This window comes from Drosophila yakuba, chromosome 3R, assembly GCF_016746365.2.
Source record: "Drosophila yakuba strain Tai18E2 chromosome 3R, Prin_Dyak_Tai18E2_2.1, whole genome shotgun sequence".
NCBI classification, from domain to species: Eukaryota; Metazoa; Arthropoda; class Insecta; order Diptera; family Drosophilidae; genus Drosophila; species Drosophila yakuba.
The window spans coordinates 15,657,390-15,670,973 of record NC_052530.2 but is presented as its reverse complement, the minus strand read 5'-3'; the positions used below and the strand labels follow the sequence as shown (position 1 = coordinate 15,670,973).

Here is a 13,584-nt window from a genome sequence, read left to right as displayed (position 1 = left end):
AGTTTGCTTACCAGTTGATTAATTAAACAAAACAACACAACACAACAATAATGACAACAACAACAACAACAACAGCAACAGTGACAGTCAACAAAACAAATAGAGCACTATCTAACTGAAACTTATGACGGGCAAACAGAGTGACATAAAATATTTTGGAGAGTGCAAAACCAAAAATTGCAAAATTGCGAAATGCAAAGCTAAAATTGAAACTACGGAAATGATTGCACATATATTCTTCGGGCGGAAATGAAGGGGGTTGCATTTTCCGCGGTGGTTGCCTCACTAATTATTGTTGTTCGCTCTTGACTTTTTGCTCGTCGCCATGGGATTGCCATTGGCGTCATCCATGGAACTATTGTTCAACTGCTGGACGATGGAGCGCACACTGCTGGTGAGGGGCAGGTGGGCAGAGCCTGGTCCCGTGGTCTCCACACCGCTGTGGTGGCTCTTCATTAGGCCACTGGACATGGCATCCCACTGTCGGATGGTCTCGCGATCTAGTTCGTTTGATTTGTGTGACAAATTCGAGGCGGTCTCCTCTCGCAGGACCTCGTAGACATCGGAATCCGTTTGGTCCTGGTCGTGTGAGGATGACGTAGTGTCCATCAGTTGCACGTAGACATCGTGCTCGTTGGTTAACTGCTGATGCTGGCGCGGCTTCAGGCTGTCATTCACATAGGTCACCTCGCGGCTCAGCTTTGCCTTGGGCGTACTAGAAACTGGCGGAGCCGCCGTTATCCTGTCCAGATCGTCCAGAGATCTGGCATGCCGCTGGGACACGCGGCGCAAACTCTCCCGCCACAGAGCATCCTCCTCCCAGAGCAGCTCGCCACCTAGAACTGAGAGGTTGGTATGGACATTACTCGACGGGGTCTTGCCAGCCTCCTCCGAATTTTCACCAGCACCATCTTCGTTAGGATTGCCATCATCCGACGGATTGCTACCACCAATCGTTTTACGAGCGAGATTTGTGTTTTTAGTAGTTGTGAGATATGAATGGACCACCGGATTTAGTGCACCACCACTGCTACCACTGCCCTCCATCTCCGTCGGCAGGTCCACGGATTTGTTTAGCTTGAGGTCCTTGTTGCTCAGCTTCTCGTTGTTATCCTTCTGCCCACAGTAAATGTTTCTGCTATCTATGGCCTGATCCTTGTCCACCAGGGCGTCCACATTGAACTGATGCCGATCGATGGGGTTGTGTATGTGGGCTATGTTTAGCCCGTGGGCATGGATATCCCGCTGATTGTTCAAGGGCGGCGGTGCCGGCAGCTCCGAATAGTAATAAGGAGCCGACTGGGTGGATATATTGCTGTTATTGCGACTGTGGATAATCCGTAGAGCTGTCGCTCCAGCTTCGCCCAACTGCTGAATTGAATCCGTTGAGGAGAGAAAGTGTATGTTACCATAGAAATGCTGCTCCTCGTCCTCGGCATTCCGGAATGTTTTCGGTGGCTTGATAAGATTGGTCAGGATATCGGCTCCGGCTGCTGCGTTGGCATCATTCAGCAGGTTACTGGTGGGCGTGGCCTGACCGGTGGACAGGTGCAAATGACTCAGGTAGGTGTCCAATTCATGACTACTCAGGGTTTCCTCGAACTGTTCGCTCAGCGACTCAATCTCACTAATGGACTCTTGGGACAGCGGTCTCCTTGAACGCTGGCGATCCAACTCGGAGTCCGACCTCTGGCGGAATTCCACGGACTCATTTTCACTGCTTAAGGGCAGGGAATTATTGCTGGTACACCTCTGTTGTTGGCCCCTCCTGCGATATAGATCCAAATCCGAGGATGTACGGGAACTTGTATCGGTCAGGTGGCAACTATAATTAGAATCGGATAATGTCCTGGCGTGATGTTGTTGGGGCGGTGTGGCTGGCACCAATAATCTCTGCGGAGTCATTCGCACCTTGGTGAAATGGTCAGGTAAAGAGAGGCGACTACTTTTCAGAGTAGGACTGGGAACAGCTTTCGGCAGATTCAGGGAAGTATTGCTGGCATGCATCTTGGGCAATTGCTCGTACGATAGATTGACTTTACCATTGCTGTCTTTTCTCTTCACGGTATCATAGTGCTCGGAGGAGAAGATCTCCTCCGTCTTCAGCTCCTCCATGGGCGGTGGTGAAGCGGGAATGGGGGGTGGTGGTAATATCTCACTATCCGAACTCTCTGCATAATTGTTGAGGGGCGTTGAGGCTCCTAAGTAGTATGAAGCTGGCCTGAATGTATCCGACAAACTGAAACGTGATCTGGAGCGCAGTTTCTTGGCCTCCAGCTGCTGCCGGCTACTCTCGTCATCCGCATCCGAACTATCGCTGGCCAAGGCCAGGGCACTCTTGGCAGGCTTAAGGATATCGGGCATGTCCTTTCCCTGTCGCTTTTTGGTCTTCTTTTTCAAGGTTTCAGTGCCCGATTTCTTACCCTTCTTTAATGTGGAACGGCCCGAGGAGCAGTGGGCATCCTCGGTGGCTGGCGCTGCAGATGGTGCTTTAACCCCTGCCAGTTCCATGTAGACAGGCTCCGTTTTGGTGGTCACCTTAAAGGCACTCGAACTGGTGCTGGCCAGACACATTATCTCGTAGTTGCTTCTGCTATCCTCGTCCTGTATGCACTTAGTCATCTCGACATAGTGATTCTCCTCTTCCTCCTCGGCAAACGTCGTGGAAACTAAGGTCAGGACACCCGGCTGACCCAGTTCCACTTTCTTGGGCGTCATGGGCAGATAGTGACTCTCGTCGAATTGCTGGTCCGTGGGTGTGATGGGCTCGTTTACATATATCTGCTGCAGTTCCCGCTCCTCTGCAAGTTCCTGGGACTCTGCTGCCTCGACGACAGCTTCATCCTCATCATCCTGAGCCAGGGCTTCATCTATATCATCATCTGTATACTCTTCGCAAGCCGTGCTCTCATCGTCATCCTCATCCTCATCCCCATCCCCCTCCTCCTCATGCTCCTCCTCGTGTGATTCTAATTTCTGGTCTTCTATTTCCTTTGGACCCTCGATTTCCTCCTCCCCTAGAATGGGTTTACTTTCCGCTGTGGGTGTCAGGTCCTCCTCGTTTTCCTGTTGTTGCTTCTGCTGCTCCTGCTGTTCCTTGAACAGCTTCAGTTGCATTAGCATGGGTGTCTCCTCGGGATCGGTAATGGCTGCATTGCTGTGAGGGATTTTGCTTTCGGGGATTGGCTTGCCAAACTCCATATTCTCGTAGTTGCTAACCAGCTTATTGTTGTACACAGGCACATAATTGGCATTCTGAGGCGACTTGGGTGCTGTTTTCTTTGGCAGAATGGGAACAGGCTCAGCCTCAGCACTCTCCTGCTCCTCATCCCGTTTCTCCTGTGGCTCCTGCTGCTCCTCATTTCCCATCACCTTGGGCAATTGCAATCTGAGCTTTGGCCGCTCTTCCAGATGTTTGGGTTGCACCTGAATAATGCGGGTTTTGCTGGCCTCGTGCACTTTCAAAATGGGCTTTAGATGGAATTTCGCTTTGGATGATGCTGGTGCTGATAATGACGTTGGTGTTGTCTCTGTTTCTGTTTCTGTTTGGTTGGAAGTGTCTAGATTTTTGCTACTACCAAGATTTGTTATTGCTAACGCTGCTGTTGTTGTTGCCACTATTGCCTGTGATGTCGTTGCTTTAGTTGTTGTTTTTGACGATGACCTTCCTGCCGTCGCACTATACAAGTTATCATCCACAGTCCCAGCTGCGATTCGTGCAATTCGATATTGTTAATTTTTTAGACGAGTATCGAGTTTTGGTATCGATCATTGTTTTACATTTACAGCATTTACAAATTTAGGTATTTTGTTTAAGAGTTACCAAGTTCAACGTATACACAATGAATTATTTATATATGTTTGTATGGAAAAGAAGAAATATAAAACACATTTGTATATCTTGCTGGTTGGTATGTAATTAAAATCAATCAAATGGGTGGTCGATTGCGCTATGAGCCCAGATTGAGTTTGAGTTTTATTTGTTTTTGCTTATTTATTGTTTTTGGGTTTTAGTGCAAAGTTTACAGCGGCATTTAGTAGTGGAAATACCAAGCACCCGGTTGTCATGATGGAAAAACGAATATGTATATATATGTGTATATGAATGAAACAAATCCGAAACGAAACTACGCCAAAAATGTTTACTAAACCCATGAAAGATAGAGATTTCCAAAAAAACAAAGGGAGAGATAGATTTATGGACTACAGAAATATTGGTTTTTCGTTTTCCCTTCCTTTTTCCATCGGATAAAGGCAAATGCAAGAATTTGTGTGTACTTTTGAATTTAGTTTTTGGCCAACAATTTTAAACTGAATTTTCGTTTCATGTGTTGCCTACTTTTTGGCAGCACTGTTAAATTAATTACTCGATACTTTTCAATTTGCTTCTGAATGTGTTTTTGTGTGGGCGTGGAGTTCTGTCTTTGTCTATGTACTTGTATTTGTATTTATATTGTGTGAGCACGGCAGGAAGGTTTCGATATTCGACATAAATTGCTTTCTGTTGTGTACATTTAAATTAACCATATTTATTAAAACATAAAAGAAGGCCACAAAAAGTTGTAAAACACACAAGTATTAACTACATGAAGCGTTTAATTGTTTAGCCTGGCGTCTGAACATGATAAATTAGCATTGAAATTGTTAAGGCTTATAAATAGTTAATGGTCAGAGAAATTGGAGCAAAATGTGGCCTGTCAAGGCCAGATGAGGTTCTTTATTTATAGATTTCTAGAGTCCTCAAGCGGAAGGGCAATGCTGTTGCAATTGCAACTAAGGAACTTGGTCTGACTACAAAGTAAAGCAAAAAGCAGACTTCTCAAGGTCTCGAGACTACAAAACATGCAACTAACTCAAAGCAAAAGCCAAGTTGTCAAGTAAAATTAAAAGTAAAAATATAAACATAAAAACAAAATAAGATACGCAGAACAGGGCAGCACGGTTAGCAACAGCTACAGATACGGATAAATAAAAAGATACAGCTATGGATACGATACGATACTGATGCAAATAGAGATACATACTACGTTTATGCGCGCGCATTAAATGTCAACAAAAATGCAGTCTGCTAAACAAATATAATTAACCGAAATTACACAATTGTATTATTTTTAATGCAAGAGAAATATGGACGTAGGATAATTGACTTTCAATTGCATAATTAAATATCTATTTCAAAAAACTTTCAACTGATTTTAAATTCGAAACAATTTAATTTGAGATTTACATTGCAGACAAGAATGCTGCTTTAGGCTTTAAAATTACTTTGCTAGCACATAAACGTAGTTTAAGATTCGTAGAAGAGAAAGTTACAGATATAGACGTATTACAAGGGGACAGAGTTGAAGCCAAGCAGAATGGGGAATACGTAATGGAAGTCTTCGCGGACTAGGACTCACCCTCATCATCCGAGGAGTAGTTGTTGTACACCACTCCCCCGGGCCCCATGTTAGCCTGGCTCTCGGATCGTGATCGCTGAATGCCCGATGCTGATGGTGGATTTCCAGCTCCCTGAGCAGTGCCATTTCCATTGCCCACCAATCCCGTTTTTCCCGCCTGGGGTGCATAGCGTGCTCCGCTGGCTACCGCCGTGGATGCCAGCAGGATGTTTGGATTGCTGCCCAACTTGGACATGGCGGACATGTTGCTTCCGCCCTGTTGAATGCCTTTGCGGGTCAGAGGTGACTGCAGCATGCGTTGTTTCCACTCCAGCAGACGCTTCATGGACTCCTCCCGTTTCCGTTCGCCATCCAGATTGTGCTGCGGCGAGTTGGAGGCACCTGCTCCACCCGTGGGCGATGTGGTCGTGGAATTGCCAGCCGAATAGTCATCGTCCATTCCACCCAATCTTTTGGGCAGACGTGCGCTAGCGGATCTCAGGAACTGCTCGTTCTTGCTAATGATCTCCTGGGTGGACATCGAGGGCGGGAAAATGGAGCCCGGATGAACATTCAGTGGCGGCAGATCCTCTTGCTGCGGCGACTGCAGCTGGGAGGCCACCGAGCGGCCCTGACTGGCGGATCGGCTCATCCGCGGCATGCTGCTGGCCCCTCCACCCTGCGCCTCGGCCAGAAGTTCCTGCCGCTTGTAGGCCCTCTCGTAGGGATTCTCATAGCCAATCGTGTTCACTCCAGAGTTGAAATCTGCCGCCGTGGTGCGATAGCTGCCCGGTTGCTGCGGCTGTGCCGCACCAGCTCCTCCGCTCTGCAGATACAGCGCGCTCTTCCGCATCTTGTCCGCATAGCTGGCCTCCGAGTAGTAGAAGCTGTCAGGCGTGCGATTGATGTCCAAACTGGACTTGGGCCTTGGCGCCCTGCCGCTCTCCTGCTGACTTTGGGCCACCGCCGCGGCCGCTGCGGCTGCAGCTGCCTCGGCACGCGCCTCATACTCCAAGAAATCCGCCGAATGGGGACGCACTATGGCCGCCGCTGTGCGGGCACGCAAGTCCATGGTATTGATTAGTTGATCGGCGGCACTGGCCTAAAAATGAGCAAAGAGAGAAGGGGGTAGTAGTTAGAAAAAGGGTTATGTAATGACATAGAGGCAAATGGGCTTGTGCATTTTAAACTACTTTAACACTCGCAAAAACTTGGACAGTCATTCGTTAAATGGTTTAAAAATTGTTCAATTTAAATTGCAATGGCCGTAACGTTTTAAATAAAAGAAAATTAGACATTTTTGCATACTTATTTTAATTTATTTCAAATATCTAACCTATAGGACCAACACGTTTCCTAGGACTCAAAGTTTAATGGCCGTCTTTAACTGAACATGGAACATTTCTAAGACTAATTTTCGGAATCATTTTCAAGTTTTTAAATATGCAACATTGGCGTGGCCCGTAACTTGTTCGGCACTTGGAAGGCGGCGCAGCTGGTCTCTTGGCCAGGAACCCGGGGCCATAAATCATGCACGCGACTCATTTCCCGGCTAACTTGCTGGGCCTGACCTGACCCACTAAACAGCTGCCCCACCCACCTAACACAAAAGGGCGGCGAGTGCATAGAGTTGCATTCGAAGGAAATTGTTGGTGCACTGGTGGCCACTGGAACCTCTTCCTTCACCGAAACGTCTGCAATTTAGCAACCCACTGACACACTAAAGTCCAATTAAATTGTGAGTTGCCGACTCGAGACAGCAGCTGCTCGAAACCGAAAGTTTCCGAGAAAGACTCTGGAGGAGGTGGTGTTGGTGCTCTCCACCATTCCATCCATCGTCCATCAATGGGGGCACTTTCAGTAGCAGCACAAACAGCAGCTGCTTTTCTGAGTGTGGCTTTCTGGAGTCGTCGGAGCGTGAGGATGAAGGAGTTATCTTTACAGGCTCCTCCAGGCCACCTCTGGTTGCAGTAGCACCGCCATCGGCACCGGCAAGGGCAAATAAAAGTGAAAAGCTGATACGTGCTGAGGTGCAAGACTCCTCAGCCATTGAAACTTTGCAACTAGGTCAGGGAACGAGGGTCGGAAACGAAACACCATCATCGTCTATGCCCCCTTTCAGTTTTCCTCCTCCGCCGGGTTTTTTTGTTTGTGAGCACTGGCAGTTCCCCCGCTTTGCGGCAATCAGACAACATCAAGTGGCATCGCAGATGATTTGGTGGGCTGACCTTTGCCGATGCCACGCCCCCGAGCTCCGAGCTTCAAGCACACAATTCCCAGCTTCCTACTATGCGAAGCACCCATAATGCCGAGGATGCAATGCCAAGTGGCAGGTCATCAACAATCGCAATCGCAATCGGAATCGCAGCTCATGGCTGCCTTGGGGCTGTGGTTTGCCTTTTTGACTGCCTTTGAGAATTGCACTCACTGGTTGTGCTCTCAAACCCACTTATAGTATTTTTCTAATAATAGTTCCAAAGCAATATAAGGACTTAAAGGGATTCAATGAAATTTGAGCTGTTAAGTAAAATAATCAATGGATGGCAGGTATAACCCAAAGAATCTAAAACAACGTAAGACATATGTAATACTGTTTTGAATACTGATTAACAATAAACTGTGTAAAGGTTCAGACTCACCTCCAAATGATTGGGCGTGTAGCGCTGCGGCATCGCGGGCACATGCTTGCTGCCATCGTAGCTGGGCGGACTCAATGGTCTGCGGTAGCTAGCCGCCTCCTGGAGAAGTGCCTCCTGGGCGGACATGGGAACTCCGCCGCCTGCTGCCAGTTGCGACATGTTGTAGATGTCCTCGTAGTCTGCTGCAGCTGCTGCGGCGGCAAAGAGCCGCTGCTGCTTGGAGCGCCCATAGGCATCGGGTGTCCTGCGCTCCGCCTGCAGCAACTGCTGCTGGGTGGGATATGCCCCATTGGGGCCTTGTCGCTGCTGCATCAACTTGGCCATGTACATCTCGCGCTCGCCGTAGATCTCCTCGGCGGCTCGTTGCTGCTGCAGGCGCGCAATCTGCTCCTCCATGTCCAGTTGCTGCTGCTGGAACTGCGCCTCCAGATGGTCCAGGGAGTACTGCTGCTGCGCCTGCTGCAACTGCAAGGCGGTGGACACATGTCCAGTTCGAGTGTCATAGATGGCGTGATGTTGCTGCGGTTGCTGCTGCTGTTGCTGCTGAGATCGTTGGTGTTGCTGCTGTTGCTGGTACAATTGCTGGGTGGGCGACATGAGACGGCGACTAGGATGTTGCTGCTGCTGCTGCTGTTCGTTGTGCTCGGGTGATGGTGATGAGTAGCCCCCATCGTTAATGCGTCTCGGCTTGGGTGGTGCATTTGCATAGAGGGGTTGTCCACTCCCGCTGCCTCCTCCACTGCTGCCCGTATTTTCCGACGATGGTGTTGGCTGCCCTTTGCCAGGGTGCGATTGCAATGTGTGAATGCCGGAATCGGAGTTTTCGCCACTGTGATTCAGCGACGAGTTCACACTTGGCTCCGATTCCCCGCTGCTGGGTGCCTGCATCAAGCTGGCCGCCGCCAGTGCCCTCACCCACTGCATCATGGCCTCCGAGTTATCGGCCGCGAGCCAATAGGTTCGCATATTCTGATGCTCGCACTTGAAGGCAAACTTGCGATAGATCTTGTCCTCGGGCAAACAGGCGGATACGCGATAAGAGGGCAGCAGCACGGACCCCAGCAGCTTCTCCTCCTCGGGTCCCTTGTAGTAGTAGAGACAGTACTCGGCCAGGACGAACCAACGTTTGCGCCATACTTTCAGGCCATCGGAGCCCTGTTTGTGCAGCCAACCCGACAGGGTCACCGGTGTGGAGGGTGGTCTCTTGGTAATGGGTGACTTGAGAGCCTGTATGGAACCGGCACTCTTCTTGCGATCCAGCGGAGCATGGCTGGGACTTTTGGCCGAGTTCGACGATGACTCCTCCGAACTGGGCGTGGCCTTGGGCTTGACCGCTGATATTTGGGTCTGGCAGGCTTGGTTCACCACATGGTTGGGATGGTTTTGCTGGATGTAAACGGTGCCGTGCTCACTGCCCGGTGTTTGCAGGTCGTTTTTGTGTCGATGCTGCTGCTGCTGCTGTTGCTGCTGTTGTTGCTGCAATTGCTGCTGTTGCAACTGCTGTTGCAGCTGCTGCTGCTGGGCGTACAGTTGCTCCTGGTAGTGTTTGGGCATTGCAGGTTGCTGCGACTGCTGCTGCTGCTGTTGCAACTTCAGAGGACCCTGAGCAGGTTGATATTGATTTTGCAAATTAAGCGAAGAGGGAGGAGCCCGCTGTTGCTGTTGCTGTTGCTGCTGCTGCTGCTGTTGTTGCTGCTGCTGATTGAGAGCAGTCATGGTGGAGACCATGCTAGACGACTGGCTCATGTGGTAGTGATTTGTGGGCGGGTTCATGGCCTGTCGCATGGCAAATGTCCGCTGCTGCTGCTGGGCGGCCTCGCTTTGGGTGGCCATCTGGGCCTGCATCTTGGCCGCCTGCAGCTGCTGATACTGCGATTGCAGTGCCGAAATGGGATGATGACCGGCCATGGCATTGCTGGCCTGCAATCTTCCGGCTGCCGCCAGGTAGGTTCGCTCCGTGGGCGATTGATACAGCTGCTCCCCGGCCGCAGTGCCCCCGCTACTGGAGTAGGACTGATGGTAGGGGGAGCTGTGCGAACTGCTCGATGTTCCGCCGCCGTGCTTCATCAGATTGTGGTGCTTGGACTGCGGCTGCATGTCAATCGGCGACAGGGGTCCGCCGCCGCTGGAACTGGTGGCCGTGGGCGATTGCTGGTACAATGCCTGACTGTAGGCCGCCGTTCGGTAGTCCACGAGATTCGTCTGGTAGGCCAGCGGCAGCTTCTTCTGCTGCTGCGCCAGGATCGCTGCCTCCTGCAGCTGCTGCAGCTTCTTTGCGTCCATGGTGCCGGCGGTGAAGAGGGGCGGCGCCTCCAACCTGCAATTACGGAAATGGAAAGCGGAAATGCGATCAGTAAAGTTCGCAGGGCAGGCGGAAAAGTGTTTCAATCAAATGTGGTCTGCGGGCTTAATTTGCGAGCGTGGACACAGAAGTTAACCCTAGAAAAGCCATTTCCCGAATAGGAATCAAAACCAATTTCTATTTTGAAAAGGCTGTAAAAAGCTCATTTAGGTCCACCTTACTTTTAAATCCTAAATCTTTAATTCTTCATATAGTTTGTAAAAGAAAGGTTAAATTTATCATCGATTATTATTGATTTAAAGTTTTGCATTGAGGATTCCGGTAGATTCGCTAAATTCTTGAAATATTTCACAGACTTAACAAGGGGTTAAGCTTTAGCCAAGGGTCTTTGTGAGATTCGCGAGCTGCGGAAGACACGGAGGCCGTGGAAAATGCAACTGGCTCAGCGCGTAATTGACTGTAATTGATTAACTGCAGTCGCCGCTCTGGCCACAAACACACGGCTGACCTTGCCGGCCTCATTTTCTTTACGGGAAATGGGAAATCGGAAGGGGAAATGGGCTGGGAAATGGGTGGGGCATGGGTTGGAAAGGGGTGCCGAGCTTTACAGAGAGATCAACGAGATTTACTCTACTCACCAGTCCCACAGCTGATAAATGCAGCCAAACATTTTTGCACTTTTTCGGCTTTCGGTTTTTGTCGTGTATTTTGTTAATTCGTTTAATAACTTAATTGGCCTTATTGCCTTAATTGAATTGCACTAATTTCTTTCTCGCGCCCGCCTTGCTGCTTTTATTGTAATGAGTTTTGATTTGATTATTCGATTGGCTGCAAAAACTCAATTAAAACTTTTCGATTGAAATGTGGCGGCCTTTTTTTTCGCGTTGCCTTTCGCGTGTGTGCCTCAGACTTTTTGGGGTGCCACCAAAAGGAAACCAAAAAAAAAAATTGGGGATTGCAGTCGCCGTCTAGTTGCAATTGAAATTGCGAATGTGTCTATTTTTATTGGAGGGGGACCGCAGATTTATTTGTCTACCGCGACGGCAATTGCCGAGGCAAAAATTTCATCCAAGCAAAAAAAATAAAGCCAAAGGGTATGGCAGGTAGCTTAAATTTTATATTGATTACGTTTTTGAGAAGAGCACAACTGAATTAAATTTAATTCTGTTTAATGCCTACTGCAAATTTGTTTATACTAAGCATATTAAATGTGAATCCAAAACATCATAAATTTCTGTAGCAAGAGAAACCTCCCCAAAGCAGAACACAAAAAATAAATCATCTCCAAGGAAACAATAATGCCCCTGTCGAGTATTAAACACGAATTCGGTTTTAATGTGAGAGGGCAAATGGAATGGATAAATCCAGATACAGCACACACGGCAAACATTTGTGAAGCCAAACACACTCGATAATTGCTCTATCGAATGACAATTTTAATGCAATTTAACGTCGAAAACTGTGAGGATGCAGGATGCAGGATGCAAAATGCACGGATAGATGCATCTGCAATGAGCCCAGTCTCGAATGCATTTACCCAAATGAAATATGGATTGCCCTTATTGGAGCTCCGGCACATTCCACCAGCGGAAGGGCCAAAATGGCGAAGATTCTCTTCTGTTTCATCCTGTCTGCCTGGGAATTAAATGAATCCTTAACCATAAAAAAATACAACACTCAGAAAAACGTGTTTATTGAATGAGTTCTCTCTTTTTGAGTTCTACAACACAATTGTAAAATAACAAACGTATTATCTGTAAAAAAATAATAATACTCAGTTTAAAAATTCCTTTCGAAAGATTTTTAATAAATCTTTTTTATAGATTTCGAGACTTCAACGGGATTTTCTCGGAACTTTTCTAGCTTAAACAGTAATGGCACTTAAATAAGAGCAATAATACGACTGTGAGTGTCTCCATGTCTGAAACTTGACTCGTGCATTGAGAGCAAAGTCCTGTTGAAAATGTTACGCAATAAATAAGCAATTGATACGAGGTTAACAGCCATTCACGACCAGACTTGTTCTACGGCCAGTATGTGCGAGTTAGAACCATCCGTGGCTATTTCACGCCACAATCAACTTGGGCCAAGCAATTTTATAATTGCCTGCCAGCCGTGCAGCGGCAATTTGTATGGCTTTCAATTACCGCCCGGCATTTTGCGAAAAGCGCAATGCCTTAAAAAAAAAGGAAGAAAGACGTGGCCGAAAGCAGAACTCACAATAAAATATTGGCGGCGGAACAACAATACAAAATCAATACCGATTAAACGGCAGGACCCACTGGTCCTTCGAGCCGGATTTTATTTATTTATGCGGGTTGACTGACGAAAGGGGACTGAAACGACTGCCTTGCAGCTTCTTGATGTTGCATTTTCCATTTTCCACCCGCTTTTTCTCGCTTGACAGACGTCGCTAATGTGAGCATGAAAAATTACCACAGAAATATTTCATGCACACAGCGGGGAGGGCAAAGGAATGTGCCAAAAAAAATATGTGCATATAAATGGCCCACATACTGGGCTACTATGCTATATATACATAGTGAATATTATGCTAAAAGATGATATAAATTTGGCTTTGGGCCAGCCCCAAAAACATGACGAGGCTGACGGTAATGATACACATCATATTAAGCTTATTTATATAACAAATTACAATAGGGCCGATTAGAGGTCATCTACACATCTGTGTTTATATAGTCGCATTGGAGTTCCACAAACCACACGACTCCCGGAAAATTTCGCTTTTGTTTCCCTTTTTATTTGCTCAGCTATGCATGTGTTCAAATATTTGAAAGCTGGCCGAAATATGAAAATGATGATGGCGGATAAACTTTGTATGTCCAATAATGGAGCACAATTCGCTTGTTTGGTTTTCGCTTTTGATTGGCATGTGAGTTTTCCCATTTCCATCAGTAATTCCAAATAAAATCGCGCATACGACCTGTGGTATCCGCCGTGGAATTCAATTATCATTTATAGGATTTTTTCTATATACAAACGTAATTATAATATCTGGGCATGACCCCGCCTGTCAGAAAATATTTTTTGATATGGGTTCGATAGGACTACTGGCTACTCTTAACGGAAATTCAGTGTAGGCTTGGCCTGTTTATTTTTAGCTGGAATTTAATTGCTGTGACATATGCAACAGTCTGTCGACCACAAGCGCACACACTCAGCTCAAAGGTAGGACAGCACAGACACACCTGCTGGGGAGTTGACCTCCCCGCAATCCGGCCGCCAACTGCCCACAATGACGTCA

General features: G+C 47.7%; 1 protein-coding gene across 17 annotated transcripts in view; it reads right to left on the bottom strand.

Annotated features, from left to right (window-relative positions):
* Positions 1-13,584, bottom strand: part of LOC6537003 — a 49,443-nt gene that overhangs the window by 8,867 nt on the left and 26,992 nt on the right. For 6 of the 17 annotated variants that reach the window (XR_005561707.1, XM_015192575.3, XM_002097536.4 and 3 more), the window contains exons 2-4: positions 10,958-11,147; positions 8,018-10,334; positions 5,400-6,480 (exon numbers count right to left, since the gene is read on the bottom strand). Coding sequence is in view for 6 of the 17 variants with exons in the window: in XM_015192575.3 (XP_015048061.1) it covers positions 5,400-6,480; positions 8,018-10,334; positions 10,958-10,989 (3,430 nt within the window). In the remaining 11 variants the exon portion in view is untranslated. Of the gene's footprint in view, positions 1-11; positions 3,708-5,399; positions 6,481-8,017; positions 10,335-10,957; positions 11,168-13,584 lie in introns of all 17 variants that reach the window. The other 11 variants (XR_005561702.2, XR_005561704.1, XR_005561697.1 and 8 more) reach the window with 7 other exon arrangements.